We start from the raw sequence: 14938 nt of genomic DNA, 5'->3' as shown, positions 1-14938 counted from the left end.
AGACTATCTTCAACGTCGCATTTCACAGCCAGTACACGGATCTGGAACAGGGAGACTACTCGAATCTGACAGACACCGTATTGCGAGGTGGTCGGCCGTCCAACCTCACGATGGACATTACGTACACCCAGGCCAGCGCAACTGATGATCTTGGAACAACGTGCTCTGGCTCGATCTACAAACAAACCTGCACTTTGCGACCAGCCATTTACAAATACCCTATCATGATCCAGAACTATGCACTTGGCATAAGACATCTTCAAGGTGTTTCTGTTGGCGTCACCGAGGAGTCATATTTCAGCGGTCAGAGCGATATAACCACAGAATACGACCCAATCAGCAAGCAGCAGACCGGCTTCGAGTTCGTGGCTTATCAAGACATCTACGAGCATTATTCTCAAGCGGGAGGCACCACTGATGTGAACACCACTCTTGCCGGATTACAAAAAGCTTTCGAGATGGTCATGGGTGGCCAAGCCAATGCTTCAGATACTGGCACCAGCGGCTGGTGGCTTGTTCAAGACAGTAGCGCCCAGCTATATACATCCCGAGACGCTTCAAGCGGATGTGCATGGTGGTATGAGAACCCACTCAACCCATCGCGTCAAAACGATGTGCATGTGAAGGGCGTGGTATCGTCCATTAACCAGATTATGTTTGCTATCTATACCAACATTACCAACAACGCTACGCTGACTCCGCCTCCTGTTGTGAACCAGTACTCAGCGGTGGAGTACAAGGACACCATTCACTACCGCACGAATTGGGCTTATGGCATTGGTGCTATCGCGAGCACTTTCTTCTGCGTTCTATGCGTTCTGCCCGTATATTGGGGATGGTGGCAGCTTGGCCGCAAGGTCACTCTAGGGCCTTTCGAGATCGCCCATGCTTTCCGCTCTCCGATGACTGCGCAGGCCGCAAACGGTGGTATCGAGGAAGTACTCAAGCAAGTCGGACAACGAGAAGTGCAGTACGGACATATTGTCGCCGGTGATGCGAGAGGGGTCGTTGGCGTCGCGGAGCCTGAATTTGTTGAGAGGTTACCTACCAAGCCAGTGAAGCAATAGGCCAACCTCTGCATTTTGCGTTCTGGAGAGTAGGTACTGTGGCTTTGGGAGCCAGCGGAGCCAGCCGCATTGATGCAGCGAAGGAAATAGAAATGCGCAGTTGCTGGCCGAAGGAGAAGCGCCTAGCCACGCTTTTCACCCAATACTGCGAGAGGCCTTCGGAAGCCGTTGAACGTCGAAGTGCGGTTGCGGTTGATTCTCGTTTGGTAGTATGAATATCGGGCCTCGCCTTGCCTGCTGCCCGGCAACCCCACCTTGCTTGCGAGCTCGGCCTAACACAATAGCCAGCGTCTCCACCAACTGCATTGCGTGCTTTGATTCTTCGAACAAATCGCACAAGCATCTCCATCTTGCTGTACAGGACTGTCGAAACTTGAAACCATCAGCCTCTCCACCCAGAATGTCACCGACGATAGCCGAACACCATCACGATCATCCGCCACCAGAAGATGACTGGAAGAACTCAGGCGTTCGTGTGATTCCATCTGACTCTCTTGAGCCAGTCGGGGGCCAGCATATGACTCCCGGTATGGACCGAGCAGCAGCCATAAACTTTGCTCGCGTCGGGGCGCAGAAGCTCTGGGCGGGCACCGTTCATATTCATCCCGATGCGAAAACTGGTGCTCATCACCACGGACATCTGGAATCCGTCATTTATGTTTTGAAGGGCAAGGCCAGGATGCGATGGGGAGAGAAATTGCAGTATACTGCTGAAGCCGGACCGGGTGACTTCATTTACGTCCCGCCGTGAGTCGTGGCCGTCTGGCGAAAGATATGTATTGACTTGGACCCAGATATGTACCGCATCAAGAGATCAATGCAAGCGCGGATGAGAAACTAGAATGTGTTCTCATGAGAAGTGATAGTGAGGCTATTGCTGTGAACCTGCCAGATGTTGAGCCTGTAGAGAAGCCGGAGAGTGTTCGTTGGATCGATCCTACGCACCCAGAAGGCTGAGTGTCTCGTTATGCGCCTCCATGCCCCTCGCCTGTCTCAGCAGCTTGGTCACAGGTCAGCATCGGGAATGTAAGTTGTCGCGAACCGAATTACTTGAAGCGAGCGGGTCGGCTGATGAGTAGTAGCGGAAGCAGACACCATACGGTCGGCATCGTGATAGATGATCCACTAGTAGGTAAAGCCAGACTTGTGCTTGTGAAGGGTTGCTTGGGCTGGAGAATGGTGACGGTAGTTGTCGATGCAGGAAGCGTTGTAGCGCTGAGACTCCATACGACTCCCAAGCTTGTTGCCAGATTCATGTTGGTCACATTCCCAGTCGTAGCACCGGCAGAAGTGACGAATGTGCCGGTTGTATCATTCATCGAAGTGATGTTGCAAATGAAGACTGTATGCTGAGCCCGCAGAAGGCAATGACTTCCGTGAGGCTTTAAGTATGAGCCAAGACAGTCCGATCTTACTCGAGACAGCTGAGAACGCCAGCGCAACAGCTGATTGGCGAGCGTCAGATGAAGCCTGAATATCTGCACTTCACCAGTGGGCAGCGCTCCTAGCCTTTGTACATAATGCTGGTGGAATGAGTGCCTCTTGCTCTATCAAAGAGCGCGGCTAAGATTACATAGCTCTTCCCATTTCGAGTATCTGGTCTACGACCTAGCGACTTTCTGCGCGGTGTCACCATCTGCATTCACCCTTGATGCAATTTCTATGCGTCTCTTGCGTCTTGCGACCTGCCCAAACGCCATTGCAATGCTTCCTCATAACTCATGTCATCGTATCGCTCGTGCAGCCATCCTACCGAAACCAGCGCCGGGCACTGACCAAACCATTGGCCAGTGCACCCAGTGCAGAGGAGCTGCCTCCATAGCCTCCGTTCGACGGGTCTTCCTAAAACGCGCCGTTGTCGGCCATGGCGGATTCTTCTCCAAAGCCACCCATGCGTCCGCCCCGGCTGCCAAAGCCGTTGCGTGACTCTTTCAGATGACGATCCTTCTGAACAATGCCAAATTTGGCACCCATGCTCTGAGCTTCTGATATTGACCGTGTGAGGCTGGCAAGCAGAGACGTGATGTGCACGTCTTGCTTCTCCCGCTCTCCTGCCTGCTGGAGTAGAGTCTTCGGCTCTTGCGTGTCAGTCGCAATTTGCTGGCCCGTGGGTGGCGCAAGAAGTGGAAGTCTTGAGAGCATCGCATTCACGCTGCGAAGAAGTGGATGATTTGTGCCTTCTGGAGGCGCGGCCGTGGATGTGGCATCTGTAAGGTAGCTTGGCGGAAGCGAGGTGAGATACTTGCGAATCAGGTTGAGGCGCTCATTCAGCATCTTGATAGCGTTGACTTTGGCTTGAAGCGATGAGATGAGCTCATCGTCTTCTGGCGAGAGCACATTCGATGCAGCAATGCCGTTTGCCTCGCCATCCTCGCCGTCCTTCGCCTTACCTTTACCCTTGCTTTTGGCTGCATCTTTCGCCTTTGAAGCTCCAGCAGTCGATGCAGACTCCACTTTAGTCACGGCTGTTGCAGTTCCGCTGCCCTTCGCAACGAAATCTACTCCGATTCTCTCTGCATCTCCCGTCTCAACTTCGTAAGCCAGCTCTTTGAAGCGCGTCTGCGTCTGATCGCCGCCAGTCTCCTCCACAGGCTCGTACAGGCTGATCGGCAGCTTCCCGCCTTGCAAACTGTCCACCAGTTCTGGGTGGAAGAGCAGCAGTAGAATACTGTCAGAGTTGGTGATGGTCTTGACCTGCTCCAAGAGTGGAAGATGACTAGGCTGCGGGCCATCGACTGGACCAAGAGCGAAGACAGCAACCAGATCGAGCGCTGGCTCCTTGTGAACCTCCTTGTACATCTCGAGGCGCTCGTTGAACCATTCGCCATCTAACGACACGCTGCTTGTCTTTTCGTCGGCCAGTTTGCACTCGTAAGCGTGCTCGAGAGTGAAGTTGCGGCCATTTTGTTGGCCAATGACAGCTCCGAGTGCAGGGCCCTGCTGCTGGCGGATCGTGTGTCGTGTGATGTAGTCGGAGATGGTGAGCAGTACGAGTGGATGCAACTGGACGTTGAGCGATGTGTCTGGTCTACCTGCAATAACGAGGGGATTGGCGCCTGCCGCTTTGCCTGCCATGTTGTAGCGCGCGATGTCGAGTCGCGAAACAGTGCAGTGTATGCGCAGTGTTGTTCAAAGGTCGACCTCGAGATGAATGTTCAAGCAAGTTCGGCGAGTGTTCGGACTTTGCTTGGCTTGGCAAGGAGGAGCTTGGGCCATATATGAATGCCAAGACAAGCTCGTCAAGAACTGTTGATGGGAGAAATGCAATCGTAAATCGGGATTCATGTACTTTCTTCGGAATTGTGTCGACTCACTCGTACGATATGATAAGTTGTAGGCCGCGTGTGCGACAGGAACGTGGAGACTCCTGCCAACCCTGTTGTGGGTCACATTGCAAGAATGAGCTTGACGACATTGAGGTGGGGCGAGATGCCGGGTACGAGCAATGCATGGGGCGTGAGAGCATCCACCGTCCTCCATCGCGAATTCAAATTGTGAGGCATCATACTGCATAGCGTGAGTCGTATAGCTTTCAGAGATCACTTCACTTGCGATCTTGCCAAGATACATGGTGGTCTCCGCTTTCATGTGCCACAGTCTTGGCCTGGGCATCCTTCTCACCAGACGTGATGCCGACATTCATAGAGACCTGGAATGGAAGAGAAGATTTTGGAGTCACAGCTGCTGTCTGGGTATGAGATACCAACGTACACTAGACCTGCCGTTATGAAGGATCCCAATAGAAAGACAAAAGCTGAAGGGTCCTTTCCGTGTGTCGTGAAGCACATTGAAGTGCCGCCTCAAGTGGAGCATCATCTCCATACGCTCGTCCTGCTGTCCTAATGCTTGAAGTTATAGAGAATAAAACAAAAAAAGCTTTCTCGATACCAAGACGCTTGAGGGTATGATTGGGAACATCGCCATCGCTTGAGCCGCTTCTGTACTTTCTTTTGCGAGTCGTCACCGCTGCATCGCAGAAGGATTGCTCTACTTCTGCATCATCAACTGGACGAACTCGTTGTCTGCAGGAAGTCAGTCTCTCTGCTGTTTGGGTGTGATGCGCGAAGAGCCTCTTACAGTCGATTCTTCCATCACCGTCCTGGTCGGCTTCACGAATCATCTCGTCGACCTCGTCGTCGGTCAACTTCTCGCCAATGGAGGTCATGACATGTCGCAGCTCAGCAGCGGAAATGAAGCCGTTGTTGTCGCGGTCGAAGACCTTGAAGGCTTCGCGAATCTCCTCCTCAGAGTCCGTGTCCTTCATCTTGCGTGCCATCATGGTGAGAAATTCGGGAAAGTCAATGGTGCCGTTGTTGTCGGCGTCGACTTCGTTGATCATGTCCTGCAACTCCGACTCGGAAGGGTTCTGGCCGAGGGAGCGCATGACAGTGCCGAGCTCTTTCGTGGTGATTTGTCCTACCATCGCATGTCAGAGAATCTTCGCGACTCGAAATGTTTGAGTTGATCGTACCATCGCCGTCCTTGTCCTGTGCGACATTGTCAGCCTTAGTGTTGAGAAGGGTTATGCTGGTGACTTACGAAGAGAGAAAATGCCTCCTTGAACTCGGAAACTTGCTCTTCAGTCAATGAGTCCGCCTGCGTAAGACAAGATTAGCCGCTGTCTCGCTTAGGCCACCTACTGAGCGCTGCCCGGGAGCATTTCTGAAGATTCAGAAACGTTGCCAGGCACACACGACAGGCGGGGTATCGCAATGACTCGTACCATGGTTGTTGTGTGTGAGTCCCGGTGCAGTGCCTAGTACGTGTGCTGTCGTTCAGGTCGGTGACAGGTAGAATAGGTTGGCAGGTGTGGGGTGTTAATGTTGGCTTGGGAAAGTTGGAAGATCGTGGCAGAAGCAGTGCAGTGCTCAGCTGTTTCGTATGGCGGAGGCCAACCAACCTTGACTTGAACCCAGAATTGAGGCAGTGACAAACAGGGTCCATTTCCAGCGGCCACGCCCGAGCTTCACGCCAAAGACTGGCCAGTACAAGCTACGTAACCTGCGACGCATTCCGATCCGCCTTCTTCTTCATTGTCGCGTGTATTGATTTCCTTGCGACAGTTGCTCTTCCCACGCGATACTTGGCTCTAGGAACACCAATTGCTTGGAGACATCAAGCAAGCCGACAATAGCGGCCGGAGGAAGCACGAGATGAAGGAGTAGTGGCTGTATCGACAAGGCATTCAACGCGCATGATGCTTGCGCCTCATACTCGAGATCTACAATGTCTAGTTCGACGGCCGTGTTAGGCGCCTGGCGAGATCGTACCAATCTGTAAGTCGACATTTATTCCAGCAAATCAAGCATGATATCCGTTCCTAACCGGGTCGCCCACAGCTTCATATCATATCGACAGTCGTACACACACCATCCAGCAAAACGAACACGATTCGCCGGACCCAGCCATGGCCGCTTTGCAGACAATCCGGACGAGGAGAGGGCTGGACTCATGTCCAACGTAGAAAGCGACGGAGATGCAGTTATTGAAATGGATGTATTGCCGCCGAGATGGCTAGACATTCAAGACGAGGTGTCCCAGACGCTTGTAGACATTGCTGGAAAGATGAAGAGATTGGACCAGATGCATGCGAAACACGTCCTGCCCGGCTTCGATGACGAGAGCGTGAAGGCGAAGGAGGAAAGAGAGATTGAGGGCTTGACACAGGACATCACCAAAGATTTCGTGACTTGCCAAAAGTCTATTCGCCGGATCGATCGAATGGTACAAGAGCAACAACAGCAATCAGGAGGGGTAATCTCAAGCGCAGACGCGACAATGGCCAAAAATCTAAAGATGTCTCTGGCAAGCCGTGTGGGCGAGGTCAGCACTTTGTTCCGCAAGAAGCAGTCCACGTACCTCAAAAAGATGCGCTCGCTCGGCGGGATGAGCTCTCCTTTGGACAGGTCGAGCACTCCATTGGCGCAGAATCCGTACACGGATCCTGCGATGATGGAGTCCGAGTATGATCGATCTGCTGCTCAATCAACGCTCCTCCAAACAGCTCAAGTACGACGAAGAGGCATGATGGACTCGCAGATTGATCAAAGAGAAAGAGAGATAGAAAAGATTGCGCAAGGAGTCATCGACTTGTCAAACATATTCCAGGAGATTCAGACCATGGTAATCGACCAAGGCACCATTCTTGATCGAATCGACTACAATGTGGAGCGAACAGCAGAGCATGTCAAGGAAGCCGATAAGGAGCTCAAGGTCGCTACTGGATACCAGAAGCGCAGCACGAAGCGCAAGATCATTCTACTACTGGTACTCATCGTGGTCGGCATGTTTATATTACTGCTTGTGAAGCCGAGACGAAGTGGTGAACCGGTTGAACCTAATCCAGCACGGCCAGAAGCTCCCATTCCTAATGATCCTGGAGCGCAACTACCGCCGAAAGTGAGAAGGTTGATAGATGACGGAAAGCCAGTGCTTTCGCAAGAGTTGGACGACAGACAACTGGAGTGGAAGAAGCGTCGGCGGCGAAAACATTGAGAGTGCATACATTTTAGGCTCTTATAGATACTCATTGCGATACAACTGCTTCCATTTTCAGCTTGCACATAACGAGACCGGTCGTTCATGCCATGGCCTAGACGTGGCGTGGTTGGTGAGCTACAGTACAGTAATGATGGCTCCACAACTTCCGGAAGCTGCGGCCCAACGTCACTCGCTGCGCTTTCCAATCGATCGATTGACAATTCGCGCTCAACAACGTCCTGTAGCATCTGCCATTAATCATTGAACCCGTGTAAGTTTCCTGATTCTTCTCCCCTCGCCAAAAGGAACTTCTCAGTTGCGAACACAGCAACCATGCCCAAAATTATCCTGGCAATCAATGCAGGCTCATCCTCTGTCAAAGTCTCTGTTTTCTCGTACGAGTCGGAGACAAAAGACCCCAAACAATTGGCAGACATCGAAGTCTCGGGTCTAACTGCACCACCTGCCAAGCTGAAGTATACTCGCGGCGAACTGAAAATCAAAGGCCAGGAAATCAAAGAGGTTGACTCGCAAGAATCTGCGTACGAATATATCATCAAGCACTTGACCGAAGATGAAGGCCTGCCGGAGCTGAAGCATCGACACGACGTCGAATTCGCATGCCATCGGGTGGTACATGGAGGCGATTACGACAAACCGACTCGCATTGATCGAGACACATATCAGCATCTCGAAGAGCTTTCGGACCTGGCACCTCTCCACAATGCAGGTGCACTCGCGATCGTAAAGGCTGTCCATGCAAACAACGAAAAGGTCACTAATGTTGCCTTCTTCGATTCAGCTTTCCATGCCACAATAGCAAAGGCAACTAGAACATACGCCATTGATCAGAAAGTGGCAGAGAAGAACAAATTGCGGAAATATGGTTTCCATGGCATCTCCTATCAATTTATTACACGCTCCGTTGCCGAGTATCTCAGCAAACCAAAGGACAAGCTGAATATCATCGCATTACATCTCGGATCTGGCGCCTCGGCTTGTGCTGTGAAGCATGGCCAAAGTCTAGACAATACAATGGGTCTTACGCCACTGGCTGGCCTACCGGGAGCAACTCGATCTGGCGACATAGATCCAAGCCTGATCTTTCATTTTACGCATGATGCTGGGAGACTCAGCAGCAGCAGCTCGAAGGGAATGCATATTACGCAAGCTGAGCAGATTCTGAACAAGGAGGCTGGTTGGCAATCACTCACGGGCACGACGGACTTTGGCGTGATCAGCAAGAATGCCCAAGAAGGGGATGAGACATGCAAATTGGCATTTGACTTGCTTGTGGATCGAATTCTGGCTTTTGTTGGCAGCTATTACGTGAAGCTAGGTGGGGATGTTGATGCTCTGGTTTTCGCAGGAGGAATTGGCGAGAAGGGAGCCCAGCTTCGAACAGCAGTCACCGAAGGAGTGAAGTGTCTTGGCTTTGAACTTGATGCACAGAAGAACGAGAAGCCAGAGGATGTCATTGTCGCGGACATTGGAAGCCAGAGCAGTAAGCATCGCGTGCTGGTCTGTCAGACAGACGAGCAAGTAGAGATGGCAAGACAGTGTGCGAAACAAGCGTCGAGCTTGAGGAGATGAGGAACACCATATCTGAAGATCAAAACACCCAGATAGTCAAGTTCTTGCCACTAAGATCGTAGTAACCTCGCACGGTCATCTCATCGCCGCCCAATGTAGATTCAGATGCGGGTGCGGATCTCGATGGCTTCCTCTGCTCATCGTCCAGTTTTCTACTACAAGTACCGTCAGCCATGTGGCGGTCTCGCTAACACGCAATCGCAAGCAAAAGCTACCAGAAGCACCAGAAGCACCAGAACGAGAGAACAACAACAAGCAAGAACCGTTTCTGAAAGAGCGGCAACAATCGACGAGAATGTCAGAACAACGCACAGCAACAAGCCGAGACTTCTGGAAGAAGGTTGCTCGAAAACGAGAGAATCAGCGAAAGAGACAGCAGGAAGCTCTTGATAGCCAGGCTGAAGATCGTGGTCTGGAGCCAAGTCGTCCTCATGATCCCAAGGATTATGATCGCGGTGGATATTACTATGACATCTATTAAATATGTCCAACAAGATGTGACGTGCGGCGGTTCAGTCGAGCATTTGCAGTCTTGAGCGTCGGCACCAGGATTCTTAAGTAGCTGTACAGGGTATGGCGAACTCCGATGATGGCTTTGAGTTATGCCGACCTCTGAGTTCTTCGCTCAACAGGCTGGTGGTAGCTGTAGGTAGGTAGCTGTATGTAGCTGTAGGTAGCTGTAGGTAGGCTCAGATACGCTCGGCGAAGTCATCGCGACAGACAGCTCCATCGCAAGAATTGAGCAGTTGTAGGTATGACGCAGACAGTCAGTTGGTCTCAATTGCTCCGTGCAGAGCGTGTCCGATTATCCTCGCCGTATGTTGGTGAGAAGGGAGGGAGGTTGTGGAGTGTGGAGTGAAGTGGCTGGGTAAGGCGCGAGAAGAAGGCGAGACCCTGGACCCACTTGAGAACGCGCGACGCGTGAACCAAAACCTTAACATCAACATTGAATTGGCTGCACTCTTCACGACCATTCACCTGCTTTTGGTGCCTTGTACGATACGCGCGGAGTATATGGAGTAGCCGTTTCCATATTGTGATTCAGGAATCTTCCTTACCCCACTTCTTGGAGCTTTGTCCATCTCGATAGCACCTCCCGCGCTTTATTCCCAATGGCGACCTCCCACCAACCTTTTCCTTCGCGCCCATACACCTCGGGATTGACTCGCGGCGCCGGCGCGCAGACTCCCTATGCTTCGCAAACGCCTTTCGCAGCGCCTCAGCAGAATCCCACAGGCTATGGAGCGGCCGGCCCATCGACGACACAACAGCAACGAGAAACGCAGCGCCTGGAGCGCGAAAGGCGGGAAAGAGAGGAAAGGGAAAGAAGAGAGGCCGAGGAGCGTGATGCGCTTGAGCGCATAAGCGAAGAGCAGAGAGAAGAGATCAATGAAGCGGCATGCGCCAGAAAGCATTCCCTGGGCCAGAACATGATATACTGACTGCGATCTCTAGTTCTCGCTTTTCGACCTGGACAAGGACTCTCACATCGACTACCACGAGCTGAAGGTCGCACTGAAAGCTTTAGGATTCGAGATACCCAAATCCGAGCTCTTGCAAATTCTACAACAGAATGGCGTACCCGCCTCCAGCATACACCCTCCCGGACATCCTGCACCCATCTCGCAACAGCCGACATTCTCTGGCCCTTCGCGATTATTGCTGAGCCATCAAGCATTCGTGACGATAGCGGCGCAAAAGATCCTGGATCGGGACCCGAGAGAAGAGATATTACGGGCATTTGAGCTGTTCGATGCGGACAACAAGGGTATGATACAGCTCCAGGACCTGAGAAGGGTTGCAAGGGAATTGGGAGAAGGGCTTCAGGAGGAGGAACTGCAGGCTATGATTGACGAATTCGATGTGCGAGGAGAAGGTGGGATAAGTAGAGACGAGTTTCTTGGCATTTGTCTGGGCGGCTGAATTACGATTTGATGCTCCCTGTTTTGGTTCGCTTTGAGGAAACTACAATACACCCTCTTTCAAGAACCAACGGAACACAGGGTTCCTAAACTAGCCGATCGAGTGACAGATCGATGGTGTTGGCTTTTTGGATGATCGGATTGCAGCTTTTATTGGAGCAAGGCAGCGATGGAGTCTCGGTGCTCATCAGGTGAAGGTGTTCTTCGTATTGGACACGGTTCTCATGGTGAACATGCAGAAACGGCCTCTCTCTCCGGAGCCAATTCCTTCGACTTTCCTTCTTCGCTCGTTTAGGTAGGAGAAACTCTCTGTTCGACACGCCACACCCCTGTGTCTATCCTGGAGTACAGCAGTCCTCCCTGTCTTCGCGGAAGGAGAATACCCGTAAACTTTGATCTTGTCCAATAGCAAGTCCAATATGCCTTGTTAAGCGAGAAATTGGTAATCAGCTTGCTCAAAACTCTACCCTCGGAATCGGCCAGTTTCTGTAAGCATCGTTCTCCGAAGCGACAGGAAGCATCCCGAATGCGGCCGCATACCACACCACTGCATGGTATGTATATCAAAGACTTGGCTGTTGACCGCGCCCTTAAAAACACACTGCCTCGGAATGAGCGTTGGTCAAAGTAGGACTTTTACTCCACTGCCTCCCAGCGACAACCTTAATGCCAACCAAACCTTAGAAAACACGAGCCGCTATCTGGACTTTCCGGATGCTCTGAGTCTGATGAGCCTCTGACCCTGATTGAGCGCAAGAATGCGGAAGTGAGTTCGCCAAAAAGGAGTACAGCAGTTGGTTGTGGAGATCCGCACGATAAGTCTCGCTTTCATCTCGACAATGTAGTCGAGTAAGCAAGCGAATCTTGGTCGTCTTGCGCTGCCCTTTCTTTCGCCATCTCTCTTCGCTAAGCATATCTTGGTCGCCATAATGGCTCAACTAAGTGTCAACTTCTGGCAGCTGGCTACGATTGGACTGCTTGTTGTAAGTGACGCCCAAGAGCTTTTCCTACTCGTTGGGAACTAACACTTACCTCAGCTCGTTGGCTATTACATTAGTCTTGGCATCTACAATCTCTTCTTCCACCCTTTGGCCAAATACCCAGGACCCAAGCTAGCCGCACTCTCCGAGGTATTGTCTGGCGTAGTGCTGCTTGAAGTGGCGAAGCTAATGCTCAGCGTGCCACTAGGCGTGGTTCGTCAAATCCTCGTTGAGCGGTCATCTTCCCTATATCTTCACAGAAATACACAAGCAATATGGTAACAACAGCCTTGCAATTCCTGCCACTGAATTCGACTCACGGCTCCATCAGGCGACATCGTCCGCATCTCTCCCAACGAGCTTTCCTTCGCTCGACCTGAAGCCGTGAAAGACATCTACTATCACCCGACCAAAAGCAAGCCCGGCATGCCCAAATCCCTCTCCTACGCTCGTCCTGACACACCACACCTCTTTTCCACGCGCGACATAGCCGAGCACCAGAAACAGAAGGCAGCCTTCACCCACGCCTTCTCGCCTCGAGCCTTGAAGGAACAAGAACCGATCGTCCTCCAATATACCGACGCTTGGATCTCCATGCTAGCCCGCGAAGGCACTGGACCTCATGGAATTGACATCGTAGAAGCGTGGAATTGGTTGACCTTTGACATAATCGGCGACTTGACGTTTGGAGCCTCTTTTGACTGCGTGAAAACAGCCACCACGCATCCTTGGATTGATATACTGTTCGGGTCCTTGACGTTCGGGATCATGTATGACATGATTCGAAGGATACCGATTCTCAAATTTGGTCTACCATTCGTCGTACCGATTAAGAAGTTGGAGCAGAATCGGGTTGAGCTCCGAAAGTATACGTGTGAAAGAGTCGCAGCTCGAGTTGAGAAGGGGACGAAGAGAGATACTGAAGATTTCTTTTCTGATATTCTCCGGAAAGGACAATATACGGAAGAAGGGCTTGTCTCGCAGGCCATCATGCTGATTGTTGCTGGGTCCGAGACTTCGGCATCAGCACTGTCCGGCGCCACGTTCTATCTCTCCCATTATCCAGAAGCGTTGAAGAGGCTCCAGGATGAGGTACGAGGTGCTTTTACTTCTTCGGACCAGATCGTGGGCGATTCGACTACCCCGGCCAAATTACCTTTCCTGCATGGCTGCATTGAGGAAGCTTTGAGACTCTTCCCTCCAGCTCCGTCACATGCGTTGAGAGTCTCGCCAGGCGCTACAGTCGATGGCCAATATATCCCAGCTGGTGTATGTGTGACGTCGCAGAACTATCCGATGGCGCGTGACTCCAGGTATTTCAATGTTCCGGCAGAATACCATCCCGAGAGATGGCTGAAGGGCGATGATTGCCCTCCCGAGTTCAGAGATGACAACAAGGCAGCATCGAATCGTGAGTCTATCCATTTTCACCATGCGCTGAGAAGGCGGCACTGACATAGCGCAGCATTCTCGATTGGCCCGCGCTCTTGCATCGGCATCAATCTAGCATACCTTGAGATGCGGATAGCATTAGCAAAGTTTGTGTGGCATTTTGATTGGGAACTGCTGCCAGAAAGCAAGGAATGGACAAAGGGCATGAAGACATACTTCATTTGGAAGAAGCCGCCAATGATGGTCAGATTGAAATTGAGGGAAGGAGTGAAGGTCTAGGTGTGCTGTAGAGCATTGGTTTTTGATAATCGCCTTCACTATGCTATCACGTGTAGTCTACGCAATTCAGGGCTTTTTGCGGGAGGTTTTGCGAGGTTCGAGCGTGACGAGCTGCTGCATTCGCGTCTACGTAACCTGCATCTAGCGTGGCTGGTACCGGAAGCCCGGATGGTCGATTGCATGCTGGCGCTTCCCTTCAACAGCTCTCTTTTTGTACGCGATCACGTCGCTCCGCGAAAAGCACCTGGCGTGAGACTCTCAAAAGGACGTCGGCGACATAGAAGGCCGCTGCAGCATTGAGTCGCTGTCGGAGATCTCGTTCGAGCTCGAGTACGGCATCGCTAGATCGTGAATGCCCAGATCGTGAATGCCCAGATCGTGAATGCCCTGTTTGGGCCTGAGACCATCCGTGTACTCTGTCGATGCGTGGATGCAGCGGCAATGGCGCTCGGCGTGGTTGCAGAGGCTGAGCTTCCGGCGTCCAGGGTGACATGACACTAGAGCTTCCCTGCGCTCGCCGCTCATCGAGCGAGGAGCTTCGCATTACACCGCCTCCCGGACGGTGCTGACTCCTATACAAACAGCTCACAGTGCTCGCGACTAGGATTTCCTGCTGCTAGTCAGTATGATTCTTGATGGAGCTCATGACTGAAAGTGATGTGTGTTGTACGATCAGCGTCAAAGGCCCTGTCAGGGGCCATCTCATCAACGCAGCCTTTGGCTGCTATGTCGACCGTCGTGAGATATGAAATAGAATCATCATGGAGTAGGAAGTGCAGCAAAGGGGATATGGAGCTCACCTTCCAAAGAATCGCTGACTTTCGCGCTCTCACTTCGTCGAGTTGACGCATGAGGGAAGTACTGGAGAAAACGTCAGTAGCTGCGAGGAGACAGGTTGACAGAGTCACTGCGCAATTTGCCGCATGCAAGGTATCAGGATCGCAACGTTCTCGTCTGTGCTACCTGTCACAGCAGCTCGGACATATGCTTGTCTTTTGTTGTTTTGAATCATCATTTGAGTCGGAGTTGGGGGGAATACCGGGTAGTCTTACCACCATGAATTGCGGCATAGTGTCTCTCTGAAACCCGGTATCTCTGTCGACGCACTGGCTGTATCTTGGTAAGCATAGTTCGCTAGCGACATCTGGAAGGGCTGATTGCGGAGAAGTGCATGATCAGGTTTGCATGAATGGTAAAAGAAAGGTTGTGTCTGCATCGGCAATGC

At 51.9% G+C, this 14938-nt stretch overlaps 9 protein-coding genes across 9 annotated transcripts; 6 read left to right on the top strand and 3 right to left on the bottom strand.

Moving 5' to 3' along the window:
• The first annotated feature begins 632 nt into the window (after nt 1–632).
• On the top strand, nt 633–1506 carry MYCFIDRAFT_210925 (uncharacterized protein). The gene has a single exon (XM_007927039.1). It carries the CDS (start codon nt 654–656, stop codon nt 1065–1067), a length of 414 nt encoding a protein of 137 aa, XP_007925230.1. The 5' UTR covers nt 633–653; the 3' UTR covers nt 1068–1506.
• MYCFIDRAFT_195605 (uncharacterized protein) lies at nt 1468–1818 on the top strand (the record flags this gene model as incomplete). The annotated part of the gene is made up of 1 exon (XM_007927038.1): nt 1468–1818. One exon carries the CDS (start codon nt 1468–1470, stop codon nt 1816–1818), a length of 351 nt encoding a protein of 116 aa, XP_007925229.1.
• An 814-nt stretch (nt 1819–2632) lies between these two features.
• Nucleotides 2633–4179, bottom strand: MYCFIDRAFT_163421 (uncharacterized protein). Its single transcript, XM_007927037.1, has one exon. The coding sequence runs from the start codon at nt 4140–4142 to the stop codon at nt 2910–2912; it is 1233 nt and encodes a 410-aa protein (XP_007925228.1). The 5' UTR covers nt 4143–4179; the 3' UTR covers nt 2633–2909.
• Nucleotides 4180–4738: 559 nt separating this feature from the next.
• On the bottom strand, nt 4739–5940 carry MYCFIDRAFT_163418 (uncharacterized protein). The gene is made up of 5 exons (XM_007927036.1): nt 5791–5940; nt 5607–5663; nt 5539–5554; nt 5145–5483; nt 4739–5089 (listed from the first exon to the last, which is right to left on the bottom strand). The coding sequence occupies exons 1-5, from the start codon at nt 5791–5793 to the stop codon at nt 5055–5057; spliced, it is 450 nt and encodes a 149-aa protein (XP_007925227.1). The 5' UTR covers nt 5794–5940; the 3' UTR covers nt 4739–5054.
• Nucleotides 5941–6293: 353 nt separating this feature from the next.
• MYCFIDRAFT_152832 (uncharacterized protein) lies at nt 6294–7621 on the top strand (the record flags this gene model as incomplete). The annotated part of the gene is made up of 2 exons (XM_007927035.1): nt 6294–6343; nt 6407–7621. The coding sequence occupies 2 exons, from the start codon at nt 6294–6296 to the stop codon at nt 7560–7562; spliced, it is 1206 nt and encodes a 401-aa protein (XP_007925226.1). The 3' UTR covers nt 7563–7621.
• A 259-nt stretch (nt 7622–7880) lies between these two features.
• On the top strand, nt 7881–9140 carry MYCFIDRAFT_133476 (uncharacterized protein; the record flags this gene model as incomplete). Its single annotated transcript, XM_007927034.1, has 1 exon — nt 7881–9140. The coding sequence occupies one exon, from the start codon at nt 7881–7883 to the stop codon at nt 9138–9140; it is 1260 nt and encodes a 419-aa protein (XP_007925225.1).
• A 1455-nt stretch (nt 9141–10595) lies between these two features.
• On the top strand, nt 10596–11063 carry MYCFIDRAFT_133608 (uncharacterized protein; the record flags this gene model as incomplete). The annotated part of the gene is made up of 1 exon (XM_007927033.1): nt 10596–11063. A coding segment is annotated over one exon (468 nt), but the record flags the coding sequence as incomplete, so codon positions are not given.
• An 852-nt stretch (nt 11064–11915) lies between these two features.
• On the top strand, nt 11916–14669 carry MYCFIDRAFT_152826 (uncharacterized protein). Its single transcript, XM_007927032.1, has 6 exons — nt 11916–12045; nt 12100–12192; nt 12251–12320; nt 12374–13453; nt 13508–14323; nt 14514–14669. Exons 1-5 carry the CDS (start codon nt 11992–11994, stop codon nt 13711–13713), a joined length of 1503 nt encoding a protein of 500 aa, XP_007925223.1. The 5' UTR covers nt 11916–11991; the 3' UTR covers nt 13714–14323; nt 14514–14669.
• On the bottom strand, nt 13097–14811 carry MYCFIDRAFT_210921 (uncharacterized protein). Its single transcript, XM_007927031.1, has 4 exons — nt 14766–14811; nt 14514–14574; nt 13508–14323; nt 13097–13453 (listed from the first exon to the last, which is right to left on the bottom strand). The coding sequence occupies exons 2-3, from the start codon at nt 14562–14564 to the stop codon at nt 13910–13912; spliced, it is 465 nt and encodes a 154-aa protein (XP_007925222.1). The 5' UTR covers nt 14565–14574; nt 14766–14811; the 3' UTR covers nt 13097–13453; nt 13508–13909.
• Between the last annotated feature and the right edge of the window lie 127 nt (nt 14812–14938).

The sequence above is a fragment of the Pseudocercospora fijiensis genome (assembly GCF_000340215.1).
Source record: "Pseudocercospora fijiensis CIRAD86 unplaced genomic scaffold MYCFIscaffold_3, whole genome shotgun sequence".
Classification (NCBI taxonomy): domain Eukaryota; kingdom Fungi; phylum Ascomycota; class Dothideomycetes; order Mycosphaerellales; family Mycosphaerellaceae; genus Pseudocercospora; species Pseudocercospora fijiensis.
This window is presented reverse-complemented; position numbering and strand designations above follow the sequence as displayed.

Excerpts from the sequence above, each read along its gene's own strand:
- MYCFIDRAFT_152826 (XM_007927032.1), top strand. The coding sequence starts at position 11,992 with ATGGCTCAACTAAGTGTCAACTTCTGGCAGCTGGCTACGATTGGACTG. Across the intron at positions 12,046-12,099 it reads CTACGATTGGACTGCTTGTT|CTCGTTGGCTATTACATTAG; the intron begins GTAAGTGACGCC and ends CACTTACCTCAG. Across the intron at positions 13,454-13,507 it reads CAACAAGGCAGCATCGAATC|CATTCTCGATTGGCCCGCGC; the intron begins GTGAGTCTATCC and ends GACATAGCGCAG.
- MYCFIDRAFT_210921 (XM_007927031.1), bottom strand. The coding sequence starts at position 14,564 with ATGCGTCAACTCGACGAAGTGAGAGCGCGAAAGTCAGCGATTCTTTGG. Across the intron at positions 14,324-14,513 it reads AGTCAGCGATTCTTTGGAAG|GAAATCCTAGTCGCGAGCAC; the intron begins GTGAGCTCCATA and ends GACTAGCAGCAG.
- MYCFIDRAFT_163421 (XM_007927037.1), bottom strand. The coding sequence starts at position 4,142 with ATGGCAGGCAAAGCGGCAGGCGCCAATCCCCTCGTTATTGCAGGTAGA.
- MYCFIDRAFT_163418 (XM_007927036.1), bottom strand. Across the intron at positions 5,090-5,144 it reads CGGTGATGGAAGAATCGACT|ACAACGAGTTCGTCCAGTTG; the intron begins GTAAGAGGCTCT and ends GACTTCCTGCAG.
- MYCFIDRAFT_210925 (XM_007927039.1), top strand. The coding sequence starts at position 654 with ATGTTTGCTATCTATACCAACATTACCAACAACGCTACGCTGACTCCG.